This window comes from Calidris pugnax, unplaced genomic scaffold (assembly GCF_001431845.1).
Source record: "Calidris pugnax isolate Ruff unplaced genomic scaffold, ASM143184v1 scaffold178, whole genome shotgun sequence".
NCBI lineage: Eukaryota > Metazoa > Chordata > Aves > Charadriiformes > Scolopacidae > Calidris > Calidris pugnax.
Genome location: NW_015090986.1, coordinates 1,672,490 through 1,688,646, shown reverse-complemented (window position 1 = coordinate 1,688,646; position 16,157 = coordinate 1,672,490). Strand labels below are relative to the sequence as shown.

The 16,157-nt window shown below is 41.2% G+C and overlaps 1 protein-coding gene across 1 annotated transcript; it reads left to right on the top strand.

The window, feature by feature from the left end:
- The first annotated feature begins 6 nt into the window (after positions 1-6).
- AGXT2 (alanine--glyoxylate aminotransferase 2) lies at positions 7-16,031 on the top strand. Its single transcript, XM_014953981.1, has 14 exons — positions 7-47; positions 1,114-1,199; positions 1,607-1,791; positions 2,090-2,213; positions 3,321-3,415; positions 5,874-5,967; positions 7,055-7,148; positions 8,193-8,293; positions 8,933-9,025; positions 9,269-9,401; positions 10,053-10,141; positions 11,666-11,815; positions 12,180-12,278; positions 14,568-16,031. Exons 2-14 carry the CDS (start codon positions 1,164-1,166, stop codon positions 14,682-14,684), a joined length of 1,410 nt encoding a protein of 469 aa, XP_014809467.1. The 5' UTR covers positions 7-47; positions 1,114-1,163; the 3' UTR covers positions 14,685-16,031.
- Positions 16,032-16,157: the final 126 nt, after the last annotated feature.

Below are 16,157 nucleotides of genomic sequence, written 5' to 3'. Positions count from 1 at the left end.
GGGCTCCGGGCTGTTCGTCTGCGGCCTCAGCCGCCGGCTGGGCAGCGGTAAGGCGGCGGGGCCGCGAAGGGAGGCGGGGGGAGCGGCCCTCCAGGTCCCGGTGGGAGCGGGCAACCCGCCGCGCCGTGAGGTGGCTCGTGCCGCGGCGGACGCCTCGCCCCGCCGGGGTCTGCCCGAAGCCCCCGCAGGCCTGGGTTGGTCGGGGGAGGCCTGGAGGGCTCGGCTGTGTACCCCCCGGCCGCCCTCACGGGGGGATTTTGGCTGAGGAACCGTGTTTGTGCACGGTGGGGGGAGGAGCGCTGTTGGTGTCGGTGCAGACCCCTTTGAAAGAGATCCCAAAGGCAAAACTTACAATTCTGACAGGGTTTTCAATTAATACCTTTGAGACTGGACCCTTGTTGGTGATTAATTACCACATTATTGCTGGAAGTGGTTGTAAGGGGAGCGCAGGGTATGTAGTTTGCTCCAGGAAACTTTGTTCTTAATTAATTTATGTTTTGATGTGCGTTAGAAACTGTTTAAAACCTTAGACATGTAAAAATAAATGTGTGGTTCTCGGCAGATATTGTTAGGGACACAGAAAGAGAACTGATAGCTGCTTGATTACACTTCCAGTTAAGTGAAAGGTAGGAGAGTGTAATGGTTTTAGGATTTTGGAAAGAGGGTAGAAGATATCAGTGAGAGTTGTCAGGGCTCTGGGCACACCTTGTCTGCTCTCTGGGCTGCCCTCACCAGGGGTCTTTTCCTGTGCCTTCCCTGGTGGACCCTGGACCTGATTAATCTTCTCCACTTATGTGGGATGCTCTCAGTGCACCCTGCTTTGCCCACCTTGTTAACATCTGTTGGGACTGCACCCTGATTGCTGAGAGCAGTGCCTGTGCTGTGGTCACCCTGGGCTCCTGGCTTGCATATACATATATATCTACGTATATTTTGCCTTTACAAGGATGTTACTTAATTATGTTTTACCCCAAGAAAATCTCTCAGACAAAAAAACAAGCAAACCTAAAACTTGCTTTGATCATAGCTTGTGGGCTCTCTGAACAAGCTTATTGAGAAACTTTCAGATGTGCGCTTTGATAAGTGTTTGATAATTCTTTCATTATTTTGCAGTTGCATTTAGGCAGCAGAAATGGAAAAGTTCTGTCTCCCCTCAAGCAAAAATGCCTCCTTGTGATTTTGTACCTGAACAATACAAAGTAAGTCATACTTACTACACTGAATTTAAGTAAGACTCCATTACTACATCTGGGTTCAGGCTTATCCGCTATAAATGGTGCATTAAATATTATTGTAAAATTAGCTAATTTGGGCAAAAACCAATTATGTTGCAACCAGGATTTAACCTATAGATGTAGCTGTGTGACAATTCTGTAACTTACTGCTAAATCATTGATTTGAAAAACTTAAAGGAAGAGGTAAGTGCAGAACAGTAGTCTTATTTCGAAAGCTGAGTTTCAGAGGTTTGTAAAAGTCTTTATGTGCCAAAATTTTTAAAAATCTTAGTTCTGTGAAAAACTGTGTAATCTGTGTGATCCACTTCAGCTCCATTAGCTTGGATCTTTAAAAAGCATAAAGGGATACTGATTTTTTTTATTCCATTCAGTCCTATCCATACGAGCATATGCAGAAGATTCGTGAACAAAATGTTTCTCCTTCACTGCGACTGTATTACAAGAAGCCGTTGTTGCTGCACCAAGGATATAAGCAGTGGTTGTTTGATTATGAAGGAAAAAGATACCTTGATCTCTTTGCTGGAATTGCCACTGTCTCTGTTGGTCACTGTCACCCGTAAGTTTGTTAGTTTGATTTATGCTACAAAACACAGGAAGATACAGCTATGTTTGGTTTGTTCTTTGTTAGTCTGTGGCACTGTGAGCTTAAAACCAGAATATGATTCACTAAATGTTCATGTATGTCTTATATTCATGTCAATTTCCACTACATTTTGAATAGTTCATTTATTCATCCCTCTGGCGAATGGCGCGGGGTCTGCATTTTCAGAATTAGGAGTGGATAGGTGTTTGTGTGTACATGTGCACGTCTGTGTTGAATTGAATCCCTTTGTCTCTTCTTGTGCCACGTGCAGGAAGGTAACTATGGCTACCCAGAAACAGCTTACTCGCCTGTGGCATACCACCAATATCTACATGCACCCGTCTATCCACGAGTATGCTGAAAAGCTAACTTCTCTTCTTCCAGATCCACTTAAGGTACTTTGCTTCTGACAGGAGCAGGGGCTGGAGAAAGGGCTATCTGTTTATAAGAAATATTTAGTATAAAAATATTTATTAAATGTGAGCCATGATATCTGTGGAGTGAAAACGTGTATGGGGGGCTTCAGGCTGTCAGATAAAGAGGTCATGATGACCCTCAAGGCCTTTAGACCCATACGTAGAGAAGCGTCATATCCCAAGCTCCTGTTCAGTTTGTTCTCTCCCTCCACTTGTGAAGGGGATTGACATTGTGAAGGGGGTTGCCATCTTAAAAATTACTGAAGGAACTAAGATTATGTTAATTATTCTTTATGTAGCCAACCTTAATTTGCTTATTCTCCTGAAAATTACAATGGAAACTAATTGAAAGTACTTTGTAGCAAAGTTTAGTGATATTTAAATAAATAAAACATATAAATGTGCCATTTCATATGCCAGGAAACAGTAAGAAAAATGTCATGTTTGTTTTCAGGTAAAATAAACTGGTCGTAAAATGACATTGGATTAGCAGAAGAGTGTGAGGCTACTGCAATCTTAAAAAATGAAATGAAAGTTTAAAAACAAAGAACCTAAAAATGTAGAGCATCTGCATAGTTTAAGCAGTGGAAAATCTCAATTACTTCTGAAAATTCACTTTGAAAGTAGTTACACTAGAATTTGAGCTGTTTTCAAATCTCAGAACTTTTATTGAGAATATCCCTGTAATTCTCATTTGTTTCCAATAAGCAAGCTCTGCTTGCCTCTTCTGTTCCACAGTTGTGTCTGTGGATGTCACTCCTAGTAACTAACACATGGTGATGCCATACAGCCCTTTTTACCTATGTGAAAATTATTTCTATTCAGTCGGTCATGCTCAGTTTGACCCAGACATATGCCTTTTTCTTTAAATCACTGTTCCATCTTAGGAAAGCCTGACTTAAAAATTTTCTGTGTTCCCTCAGAGTAGATCAGCTTGATTTTTGTTTCTCATCTGTAATGTATGGGCAACATTAAGTTTGTTGCAGTGTAAATCACCTTGTGGTAGTGATAGGTTATAGCTCCTAATGTTGCTGAACAAGAAGGTGGTTATTGTGCACTGTGCTGATCCTAAGCATCCTCCCATAGGTGGTTTATCTAACCAACAGTGGGTCAGAAGCCAATGATTTGGCTATTCTCATGGCAAGGCTACATACTCGTAACTTCGACATCATCTGTTTAAGGTAATAATGATAGATCTTCACAAAACTCACTTTGTGTGTGTGAACAGTCTCCGTATGCCTAAACCATGAAATAATAGAGAACTCCTCAGCCCCACATGTGCTGAGGAGAATGCTACAAATTTATTTTATTTGACAAAGAGGAGTAAAACAGGAGTTGAAGATTTGATACAGTATATTAGGACTAGTTTGCATACAAAACACAACCTGTAATTTTTGCTTTTGTTACTTAGAAAAGAGTCTAGTCTCTGTGTTCAGGGTGAGCCTTGGTGGATCCTCATTCAGGGCCAGAGCAGGCTTCAGCAACTGGAAATGTTATGTAACAGCTCATCCTGGATGTCATTTCTAAGCATGTAGAAGAAAAAAAAGGTCATCGGGAGTGGCCAGCATGGATTTACCAAGGGGAAATCATGCTTGACCAATTTGATAGCCTTCCACGATGGCATGACTGGATGGATAGATGAGGGTAGAGCAGTGGATGTTGTCTACCTTGACTTCAGCAAGGCTTTGGACACTGTCTCCCATAACATCCTCTCAGGTAAGTTTAGGAAGTGTGGGTTAGATGTGGACAGTGAGATGGTTTGAGAACTGGCTGAACGGCAGAGCTCAGAGAGTTGTGATCAGCAGTGCAGAGTCCAGTTGAAGGTTGTAGCTAGTGGTGTTCCCTAACGGTCAGTACTGTGTCCGGTCTTAGCATATTCATCAATGACCTGGATAAGGGGACACAGTGGACCCTCAGCAAGTTTGCTGATGACACAAAACTGGGAGGGGTGGCTGACACACCAGAAGGCTGTGCTGCTGCTCTCAATGAGACCTGGACAGGCTAGAAAGTTGGACGGGGAGGAACCTGATGAAATTCAACAAGGGCAAGTGTAGGGTCCTGCATGTGGGGAGGAATAACCCCATACACCAGTACAGTTTAGGACCTGACTTGCTGGGAAAGCAGTTCTATAGAGAGACACCTTGGAGTTCTTGTGGACAGCAAGTTGACCATGAGCCAGCAAAGTGCCCATGTGGCCAAGAAGGCCTATGGTCTCCTGGGGTGCATTAAACAGAGCATGGCCAGCCCATCAAGGGAGGTGGTCCTCCCCCTCTACTCTGCCCTGGTGAGGCCCCATCTGGAGTGCTGTGTCCAGTTCTGTGCCCCCCAGTTTAAGAAGGACAGGGAACCACTGGAGAGAGTCCAGCGGAGGGCTACGAAGATGATCAAGGGAATGGAGTATCTCTCTTCTGAGGAAAGCCTGAGAGTCTGTTAGCCTGGTCTACTTAGCCTGGAAAAGAGTGAGAGGGGATCTCATCAATGCTAATAAACATGTAAAGGGTGGGTGTCAAGTGGATGGGGTCAGGCTCTTCTCAGTAGTGCCTGGTGACAGGAGAAGGCACAACAGACACAAGCTGGAACACAGGATGTTCTGTCTGAACATGAAGAAAAACTTTTTTACTTTGAGGATGCCAGAGCACTGGAACAGGCTGCCCAGGGAAGTTGTGGACTCCTGCTCTGGAGATATTCAAACCCACCTGAATGCGTTCCTGTCTAGCCTGCTCTAGGTGAACCTGCTTTGGCAGGGGAGTTGGAGTAGACCATCTCCGAAGGTTCCTCCCAATGCCTACAATTTTGTGTGATTGTGTAAATCACTACTTCCTTCCATCGTTCCAGTCCTGCAGTGCCCCTCTTTGTGAGGGTCCAAAGGTACCTCTGATGTAGCGGTGCAGTGACCCACAGCAGGGAGCTGCTCTGGCTGAAAACTGGCTGAACAATTTTTTCTTTATTTGTTTTGCTGCCTTATTTTTCTGCCAGATCCCTGAACCATAGTTCACTGCACAGGTACACAAACAACTCTTCTGGCTTAATGACAGAGGTGGTGCAAGGGTGAGTGCTGTATAAGCACCAGGTTAAGCAGTTCTTTTTACTATGCATCCCAGGCAGCCTTAAATATTAGAATAAAAGGCCTTGTTATGAAGAGCTGTATTTTTCTGTTATTCTGTTCATCAGAACATTGGGTACCCACCTTGTATATTTTCATTAATGAACTTTTGATTTGTGTATAAAACTTGCAGCAAACCACTATGTAGTTTAATGATTGGCAGCATCTGTTGGAGAGAGCAGCAGTTCCCAAGATTCAAAGAACAGAGATGTTTGCTCTATAGGGCTCAGGTGCTACACCAGAACTTCGTGAGGCACTGTCTGAATTGCTGTTGGTTCCAATCATTGTTCTCTTCTCCTTGAAAACATTACTTCACGGTTTTAACATTTGAGATTTCAGGAAACCAATGCGATGGGCAGTCATGAATCTTCCAAAACCAGGGCAAAGAATGGTGGTAGGAATCGTCTTGTTTTGAGTGTAACAATGTACATTTTTCCCAATAATTTATAGCTCAGAAGCATGCCTTCTCAGAACTAATATTGCTACAGTCTTATTTTGAAAATGAGTGATGTTCTTGTCCTTTTTTGTTTGCACAGAGGAGCATACCACGGAGGCAGCGCTTGCACCCTGGGACTGACATCTATTGGTCTTTATAAGCATGGTGTTGCCAATGGCTTTGGCTGTTTAACAGTGAGATTTTTTTTTTATGATTTTTTTTAATAATGACATATTTTAATAATGACAGTTTATTTTAATATTTCAACAATTAATATATTTTCTGTCCTCAGAGTGCTTTATGGTTACTAACTGAACTCCAGCGTAGCTGTTTCTGCTGTGTAAGCACAAGTGACGAGGTCCCCGTTCCTTCTCTCTGTAGTTATTTGTGCTAATTTGGAGTTGGGACAGACGTTAACAGGAGTGATCATGATTTACAGTGCTTCATTCACACTTAGCGCTTGCATGGAATTCTACATAAGGTGTAAAATAACGATGCTTAGAACCCCTTTTCTCATGTTTGTTTTGGCAAGTCTGCATAGCTGCTTTCAGCTGGTCTGAAGTAGATTATCCCCTGGAAGAAAAAAAAACCCTATGTCACTCATTTCAGCAAGACAGAAGACATACTGTTAAGAAGATACGTTGAGGATGAATGGCAATATGTTATCTCTCTGCCCTTGACCAAATGAAAATGTCTTTCTGGCTGCTGGAATCTGTCGTTGGCTACTCTGATCTGTACTGGTAATAGGTCAGCCACAGCACTGGCTGTAGGAAGGCTCCTTTATAGGAGTCTCCCAACCTGGCTCAATGAGTTGCCTGAAGCCATGCAGTGTTTCATCAGCAGTCAGGAGTAGAAGGCTGGAGTTCCTAATTTCCAGTCTGTACTTACTCCACTAGGTCTGCCTGCAGATTTTTGTCACACCTTGGATTACTGAAGTGCCACTGGCAACTCTAAAAATGTTGCTATTACTCTTAGATAGCCAAAACTGCTTACTAACTTAAAGATCAAAACAAAGGAAATCAACAATTGAGTGACTATTGGTGGTGCAGTCAAAACTTGTTGTTTCCAAACCTTCTGTTTCTGTTCGACTGTATTCCTTCGGGGTGATGTTTAGTATTATTCCACAAGTGTTCTTCAGACAAGTAACTTGAACTACGTATGCCCTTTGACTCTAACAGACTGTTTTTCAACTTTTTTCGTTAGTTATCCCCAAGTATGATCAAAGCATCGCTTAGAAAGGGTGTCATCAAATCTTGTAGCTATTTATCTTATGCTTGACAGACGATGTTACCGGATGTTTTTCGTGGCCCATGGGGAGGCAGCCATTGTAGAGATTCTCCAGTGCAAACTGTTCGAAAATGCAGCTGTTCAGCAGGTTGGTCAATGACAAAAACTGTTTGGCTTTTAGATTAGAGAATACTAGATGGCTGTGGAAATAGGCTACATTTACTTCCTCAAGGAAGGCAGACCTCTGCTTAGTATTTGCAAGGGCGACCAAAGAAAATATTGCAGAGAACCTCAGGCATGTGCTTTTCACTGAGAAAAATATGGGGCAGGTGTCACCTCATATTCTCAGATTTCTTCTTAAAGTCCCAGCATTTGTTTCCAGCATTTGTCATTATTAGCTCTGGAAGCTGTGGAATTCAGTTTAGCACATCTGAAAGAACAGAAATGTTGGTGTTTTCTGCTGCTTCTGAAGTTTTGACAGCTCTCCAGCTTTTCTTTTGGAATAATATGAATAGTAAGGACAACCTTGAGCCAGTGATAGGCAAAAAGTCTTACATGAAGCAAAACATTGCAGACGCAGAACAGCATGAAAGCTCCTCTGCTGCTCTCTTCTTAAGAGCAATTGCAGTAATTTTTTGCCATGGTTTCAACAGGCGCTCTGTATTATTTGAATTCACATGCATACACAACAGAATGTTTTCTTTTTAGCTTTGCCCTCCCCAGGGAATGAGAGCTTTGGCTATACTAATTGATCTGTTCTTTATTTCGATATAGACATATGCAGCTGTATTCTCCAGAATCATCATACCTCTACTAACCTAATGATTCCTCAGGTCCTAAGTGATGTTTATTAACCCCTGAGAAAGTGTCTGCTTATTCCTTCTGCTGATGTAGGTGATTCACAAACATTTTCTCTAACCTACGACTTACTGACTCATATGACGTGTAACACCTTATTGTCTGGCACGTTTGTTTTGCTCTTCTGGTAGTGGCATTCCTTAGAGTGTCAATGGTTTAAGGGAAAATAAGGGACTCTCTCCTTTAATGTTTAGCCTTCTACTGTGTATTTGAGAGGTGATGTTTACTATGCAGTCAGATACTGCTTGTTTCTTAGATATGTAATTTCATATTTTGAAGCTAGTTTTGTGTCATCCTAAGTAAATTCCCTTTAAACTGTTTCCCCTGTAAACAGGTGTATGTCAGGCAAACAGCCAGTACATTGAGCAGTTCAAAGATACTCTGAATACCTCGGTGCCAAAGACAATTGCCGGATTTATCGCTGAACCAATTCAAGTAGGTAGTTTGCCATTTCTCAATTGTGATAGCAAAAACAGCGTGAAACATTCAAATCTGGTAATCTTTAGCTACATCCTGAATATACACTTCTGCTGATTTATATTATTTTCAATGCCTTGAACACCTTAAGTATTTGAAAAAAATGGATGTATTGTCTTAAAATGTCAGCTTTTGGCATTGATTTCAATGGAGCTAGAATTTTGCTTGTGAGGTTAAATTAAACAGAGGATCATGGTTAAATGTACACACTTCTGCATTTAAGTGGCAAGTATGGAGCATACTATTGTTTAGTTTCTAATACCACCTTCAAATTTCATATTGCTTTTTTACTATTTCTGTAAACTTTAACTCAATTCCCCTTCCACCTCTTCCCAGCCACATTGTCCACTATGTTTTTAGCATGTCCAGCAAGTGGTGGCCACAGGATTCATTGTCTTGGTGCAAGCTGCTCTCTGGAATGGGAATGAGGGACCTGAGCAGGAACTTCCTGAAGCAGTGTCACTGCTGAAGCCGAGACAACAGTCTTGCTTACCTGTGGGCTGCTAGTATTTTTTCACTGTAGGATAGTCACATAGTGGAACTTCTGTTTCATTTTCTGTTTCTGAAGACATTGTCTTTTTTTTTTTGTCTTGGCAGGGTGTTAATGGAGCTGTTCAGTACCCAAGAAGTTTCTTAAAGGAGGCTTATCAGCTAGTACGGGAAAGAGGGGGCGTTTGTATTTCAGATGAAGTGAGTTTTTTTGACATAAGAGATCTAGGGTTTGGGGTACCTCTGAAAGTTGTCTTAAAAGAATCCAAGTGAATGCAAACCAGAAGCCTGGAAATAATCTAAATTAAATGCTATACATCTCATAGCTTAAGTTTAACACAGTGCATCTTCCCAAGCGTAGGAGCTTAGAAAGACAAGAAAAAGAAAACATATTGTAAAATGTGAGAAAGTGATGGGGATTTCTCTGGATTTTTCTTTTGAAAGGTACAGACAGGATTTGGACGGACAGGCAGCCATTTCTGGGGATTTCAAACACATGATGTAGTCCCTGACATTGTTACTTTGGCAAAAGGAATTGGTAATGGCTTTCCAATGGGAGCTGTTGTTACAACAAAAGGTACAAGTGTTCTGTTCTGCTAAAGATTAAAATAGAGCAATTACAAAATATACTGTAGAATAATTACTTACTGGAGAGAAGTGTATTGAAACAGCTGAGCTATATTAATGATTTTCATCTCAATCTCTTTTGACAAATAAATTGCATTCTCATTACTCACTTGTTTTACCAAGTGCTGTGCTATACCAGTGCAAAGCTTTATTTAAATGGGGTTAGTTGTGCAACTGAAGAAAGAATGACTGTGTGAGTCATTGGTAGCGCTAGCAATAGATGCTGAAAATCTTCACTAAATTCACCGTTTTACGAATCAATGTGCTATGAGTGTATAAGGCAGCATGTTAGCCAACTACTTGATACATACAAATGACTGGCTAAATCTAGTGAAGAAAATTTGTAGTTGTCTGTTTAAAGGGATAACTGACAGCATATGTTAGAAGTGTGACTTTTTTTGACAAAGTCTGGATTTAGTATCTGCCAGACACTATAATTTTGGGAAATAGTCATATTTTGCACAGAATACTTCCATTGTCTCCAGTAGAATCAGGGTTGAAGCACAACAAATTTGTTTTCACTGTTAAGTTTAAGCAGATAAGTACTGTTAGCAAACATAAGGCAATTGTAAGAGTAGTCAGTGTTTTCTTTTTCTTTTAGAGATTGCAAGTGCCTTGGCTCAAAACCTTCATTTTAATACATTTGGAGGAAATCCTTTGGCCTGTGTAGTTGGAGCTGCAGTTCTTGATGTAAGAAGAATGTTCTATAAATTTATGTGTTCCACACTCTCTCATAGCAAAAGATGAAACATGTGTACATTAATTCTTACTATAAAGTTATATGTGGGCAATTTTAAAAGTAACTGTATAAAATACATGAATATGTGCATGTATTATGCATACATGGCCGATGTGCCTTATGTATAAGCAGAAATTTATTTTTTTCCTAGTTCCATAGCAAAATTGTCATCCCTCTTGAATGAATAGGAGTCCTCTAATTATGTTTTCAGAATCCTCTTTCTTTGTCTCACTTACCTCCTTTACTTTGTTAAGAGAAATGTAGGAAAGCACTTTCACAAAAGCCTTAGCTAACTCTTTCAACTACGCAAATCCTCAGCTAAACCAGATTTATTCTCTGGCATGCATGCCTAACAAAATCATTTTAACTCCACAGCTTTTACCTTATGCCTAAGAACTCTTAATGACGAGATACTTAAAAATATTTAAGGTCAGAATTCCTTTGGAAAAATAAAGAAACAAAACAAAACCCTCATGAAAATGGCCATAGAAAAATTTCATCTATTATCCAGCAGAAAATCAGTCAATGGGGCAGAAAGTCACTCTTTAACTTGTCTTGGACATGGACAGACCATTTTCCTTTAGTCTCACTTCATTACAGCAGACACTCTTTCTACTCATGTTACTTTCCTGAGTGTTTTGGGGTTTTTTAAGCTGTTTTATAAGATGGCTCATCATAAAAATACTTTGAAAAAACAATTTACAAATATGATAAACCTGAACCCATGTTCTGGGGTCTTTTTGGCTCTGAGGTATCTTGGATCCTGGATCTGAAATAAGTTCAAGGAGATTGTCAGGGCCAAGAAAAATAAAATGGAGTTTAAAGAAAAGGGGGGGGGGGTGGATTAAAATAAAAAGCACCCACTTTGACTCCCGTAGTGGAGTTTTTTCTTTTGAATGTTCTTAATGCAAATGTTAAGTTCATAAAATGGTTTGTATGTGTCAGTTCTGATAGGTGCCTGCATGTCAGAACTTTGATTAAGGAAAGCAGAGTAAGGAACCAAAAAAGAAAAAAAAAAAAGACTGTGATTAACAAGCATGGTGTTGATGAATCTAATTAAAACATTCAAGTTTTTTCCTTAAAGGCTGCCTAATATAAATAGGTATGCCTTGTCAAATTATATTCTTCTCATGATATTGGAGAAAGAATTATAATATTTCTGGTAAGATTATGAAAATAATTCTGCTGGTCAGGTATTTTTCAGTTATGACCACATGTCAATTACTGGATTATGGTTATGAAATAATAAGTAAAATGTGAAAAATGCCACAGCAACATCAAAATATTATGTTCAATTGTACTCTGATGCCACTAGAGGATTGTAAGAAAAAAAAAAAAGTAATGATCATAGTACTGAAGGAACACAGTCGACAAGGAAGTGAGATAAACATAATGTGTCATCAAGCTAAATGGGGATGAATAGACGGTATTGGAAGCTTTTCCTGCAGTGCTGCATTGTGCCTTGTTTCAACCAGGCTATTGAAGAAGATGGTCTACAGAAAAACAGTGAGGATGTGGGAACATATATGCTACTGGAGTTGGCTAAGCTACGGGATAAATTTGAGATTGTTGGAGATGTGCGCGGCAAGGGACTTATGATTGGAGTAGAAATGGTGACAGATAAGGTTAGTGATTTACTTTATTCCTTTCAGTTACAGTGCCATTGAGAGTTTTGTCACATTTTATTTCTGTTGAAATGACAGAAAGATTTTTTTATTAAAAAACAGATAGTGAAGTAAGAAAAAAAATTGCGCTGGCTTAAAATGAGCCAGAGCATTTCAGCATTTCAAATATTTCACAAGCTTTGAGTAAACAGTGACTTGTGTACCTTAATTGCATAAAGGGATCTTAGAAAGCACATAAACTATGCAGCTGATGTTTTCAGCCAGAGATGGGGGTAGGATTTATTAGAGAGACAGGAATATACATCTTTCTTTCATAGAACTAATTTAGAATATCTATATGAAGTTTAATGTTCACTTTCCTTAGGAGAGTCGCCAGCCTCTTCCAGCTGAACAAATCAATCAAATCTGGGAGGACTGTAAAGACATGGGGGTTCTGATTGGCCGAGGAGGACTCTACAGTCAGGTACTGAACCTCTGGTTGTACATTAAGCTTATTTTCTCTACGTGAACCACATCCCGTTTCCCCCAAGCTAAATTAGCTTCAGGTTAGTGAATAAACTAGGAAACGTATACTCTTGGGAACTACCTTTGTAGTTTTGCTTAATTTACAGATTGGGTGGGAGCTGTTTGTTTCTTTGCAAGTATGCTGAACTATCCCTAAGTTTGCAGTTTTCTTTTAGAGGGACAACCTCCCCTAGAAAAGAAATGTACTATAATGTGTATATATTAGAAGAAATCAGCAATATTCAGGTCTGATAAGTCTTTGCTACTGTTCAGGCTATCACCTGACCTGTCAGCATGAACGAGTTTACTCTTGCTAGTTCTTTCCTTTTGGAGAGCTGGTAACGTTCCACCTGGATGGTAATTAAGAAAAAAAAAAAAGAAAAAGAAAAAATCATGAAGAGCTAGTTCAGCAATGCAGCACAAAAGTGAGAATTGCATGTGAATGGGCCGTCAGCCCACAGCAATTGAAGATGATCTCTATGGTCCCTTCCAACTCTAAAATTCAGTGAAATTCAGTAGAACCCTGGAACAGGCTGCCCAGGGAGGTTGTGGAGTCCCCTTCCTTGGAGATTTTCAAGACCCGCCTGGATGCAGTCCTGAGTAACATGCTCTAGCTCTAGGCAATCCTGCTTCAGCAGGGGAGTTGGACTAGATGATCTCTATGGTCCCTTCCAACTCTAAAAATTCAGTGAAAGATGCCCTGTGCTGTACCCGGGGCACTGAGTCACCAGCTTCTTACAGCGTGCAAGTTAACAGCAGGGAACTGCCTGCGGGCTGGTCGGGTCAGCAAAGCCTCCTGACACAGAGAAAGCAGCTGCCTCTGGGTCAGGAATGCGGGAGATGAAGGATGGTTAAAATAAATAGGACGCTGCATCGGTTCTTCCACAAGTCACAGACCAGAATGTGAGTAACAGGCTGCAGCTCAGAGTGCAGTAAAGTCTGATTCTGTCCCAGGAGGCTGCTGATTATCTGGGAGTGTTTGCTTCGGTTGGAGCTGTAGCAAAAGACCGTTATTCGACTCTTGCTGCAATAAAGGCCTGTGATATGATGACATAAAAATTTTTAAACTGAAAGTTTATGATTATTATGGAAGCTAAATACCCTTGGAAGCATTATAGTATAGATCAAACAGTTGGATTTAAGACCCTAAGTTCTTGATAAGTTAAACTGCATATCACCCTTCCTGATGAAAATGCAGTCAGGCTATAGTACCCTACCTGAAAGTTAGCATTTAGTGATTATTTCATAATATGTTACAGAATCATAGAATGGTTGGAAGGGACCTGGGTGTCTATTTTTGTCAGTTAGGTTGACGGTTGGACAAGATGATCTTTAAGGTCCCTTCCAACCTAGAAGATTCTGTGATTCTGTGACCTTAAAGATCATCAAGTTCCAACCCCCCTGCCATGGGCAGGGACACCTCCCACTAGAGCAGGTTGCTCAAAGCCCCATCCAGCCTGGCCTTGAACTCCTCAAGGGATGGGGCATCCACAGCTTCTCTGGGCAACCTGTTCCAGTGTCTCATCACCCTCACAGTAAAGATTTTCTTCCTAATATCTCATCCTCCATCTCCCCTCTTTCATTTTAAAACCATTATGCCTCATCCTATCATTACACTCCCTGAAAAAGAGTCCCTCCCCACCTCTCCTGCAGCCCCCCTTCAGGTACTGGAAGGCTGCTATGAGATCTCCCTGGAGCCTTCTCTTCTCCAGGCTGAACAACCCCATCTCTCTCAGCCTGTCTTCACAGGAGAGCTGCTCCATCCCTCTGATCATCTTCGTTGCCCATATTCTTTTAGAAGCCTTAAAAAAGCCTATAATATAACAGCAAGTCAGCTGATGCAACGCAAGAGGTTACCACTCTAAATAGAGATTACTTGTCCCTGTGGCAAAGCAGCCAGAAAGGAAGATACACCTTGGTACAAACCCATCTAAGGTTTTATACCAGCTCTGTCTGGAATAGCAGAACTGCAAACCCAACCCCCTGTAGTCAGGTCTCCTTTGGAGGCAGTTGGATTGTCACAAGAGTGGAGCAGGGGGTGGATGCTGTCAAACCCAAAACTCCCCCACTTCCGTGTGTGTTTCTCAGAAGCCTCAGTCCCTGCTCTGCTGTTCTCCTATACTGTTATTTTCCACATTTTTATTAGATTTTGGGGGGGCAGAAGGGGAGTGCTGACTTAGACGGCGTGCTAGAAACTGTAGGCTTTCCATACAATTTTAAGAATTCCATTTTTTTTCTTCTCTCTCAGACATTCAGAATTAAACCTCCTATGTGCATCACTAAAAAGGATGTTGACTTTGCTGTGGAAGTATTTCATGCTGCTTTACAGAGACACGCGAAAAGAACAACTGCAAAACAGACTTGATTTGTTCCTTGCACGAGATGCACACAGAACCCCTGACACTTGGCACCCAGACTCTGCGCTATTGCACACCGAAGGAGAAAATCATAGCCTGAAGATGAAATACATGTTCAGTAATCATAAGAGCAGCCAGGCAGATCCAGCGTTTAATAAAGAATGTGCTCTAATCCATTGTGTGCACATACAGTTCAGTTCTGCTGCAGTGTCAGGGATTACCTGCACACCATTTCAAAAAAAAACCCTGATGGGATTAACTGGGTATCAGATGAAGAGGCAGACACGCATTAATCTTGCATCTCTGAAAATCGTTGCAAAACTAGTAATTTTTAGAAAGAGTAACACCAAATTTAAAAAGTTGTTTTGGGGGAAGTACATAGCGTTTGGACTTTGTAGCAGCCACAGCCCCCTGTGGGGTGGTACCAGCGCTGCCCTGGGGTGCCTCCAGCTGCTCTGGCTGGGGTCCTTCCTACCGTGGAGACAACTGTGGGCTTTTAAATGTGTTTTCACAGAAGCCCCCAGCTGGCCCAGCGCTGGCCCAGGTGCAGAGCTGGCTGGGATCACCTCTGGATGGTCACCAGCTGCCATCCACAGGGGTCACCACTGCCCCTGCCCCCATCACTGCTACCAAAACCTTGCCTTCTACATCCAATACATAAAAGCATTTGTAAAACACATAAACAATAAGGTTTTTTTTTCTTCTTTAAATAAAACCAAATATTTTAAGTCAAAACTAATGCTGCAGGGTCAAGTCTGTGAGATTTCACTTATATAAGTGTTGTCAGTCTCTGGCTGAGAACCACCCCGAGCAGAACATAACTGCAGGTTTCAGACTGAGTTAGAACTGTTTACCCTTACTACAAGAATACACTGTAATTAGAGCATGAAAAAAAAAATTCTGTTAGCACACACAAGTTGAAAAGTTTCTAATTACAGTAATTATTTTTATCATGGGGCTGTAATCCAGTCATCGTCGCCGTCTCCAAAATACATTTTTCCTTTCCTCCTGCTGCTTTTGGGATTGCACAGCACACCCATTAGTCATTTAGCACAGATGCAAACTCTGGCTCATGAAGTAAGAGGCCATGGTTCTTTCTTACATAATCACTTTTTTTAATGTTGTAGTTAATTACCTCCTTCAGTTTCCAACCAAAAAAATGGTGGTGTGTATGGTCAGCAAGAACTGTACATTTATCGTTTTACTTTCATTCAAATTTTAACGTTTGAGTAATTCCTTGACCCAATAAAGGTACCATGTTAACTTCTGGGGGAAGGAGAATATTCTGCTATTTTGTCTAACGAGCTGTCAGTGGAACTTGGTTAACATAAAATCAGTGAGTTCTTTTGGAAAAATTATACTCTAGGAGTTTCCTACACAGCCATGTACATAGTACACAGCCTTCTCCAACAGCACTGATGATTCCTGTGTAAAATTCACTTCCACTGCAAAATCAGGTGCTTGTTATCCCACCCTTTGCT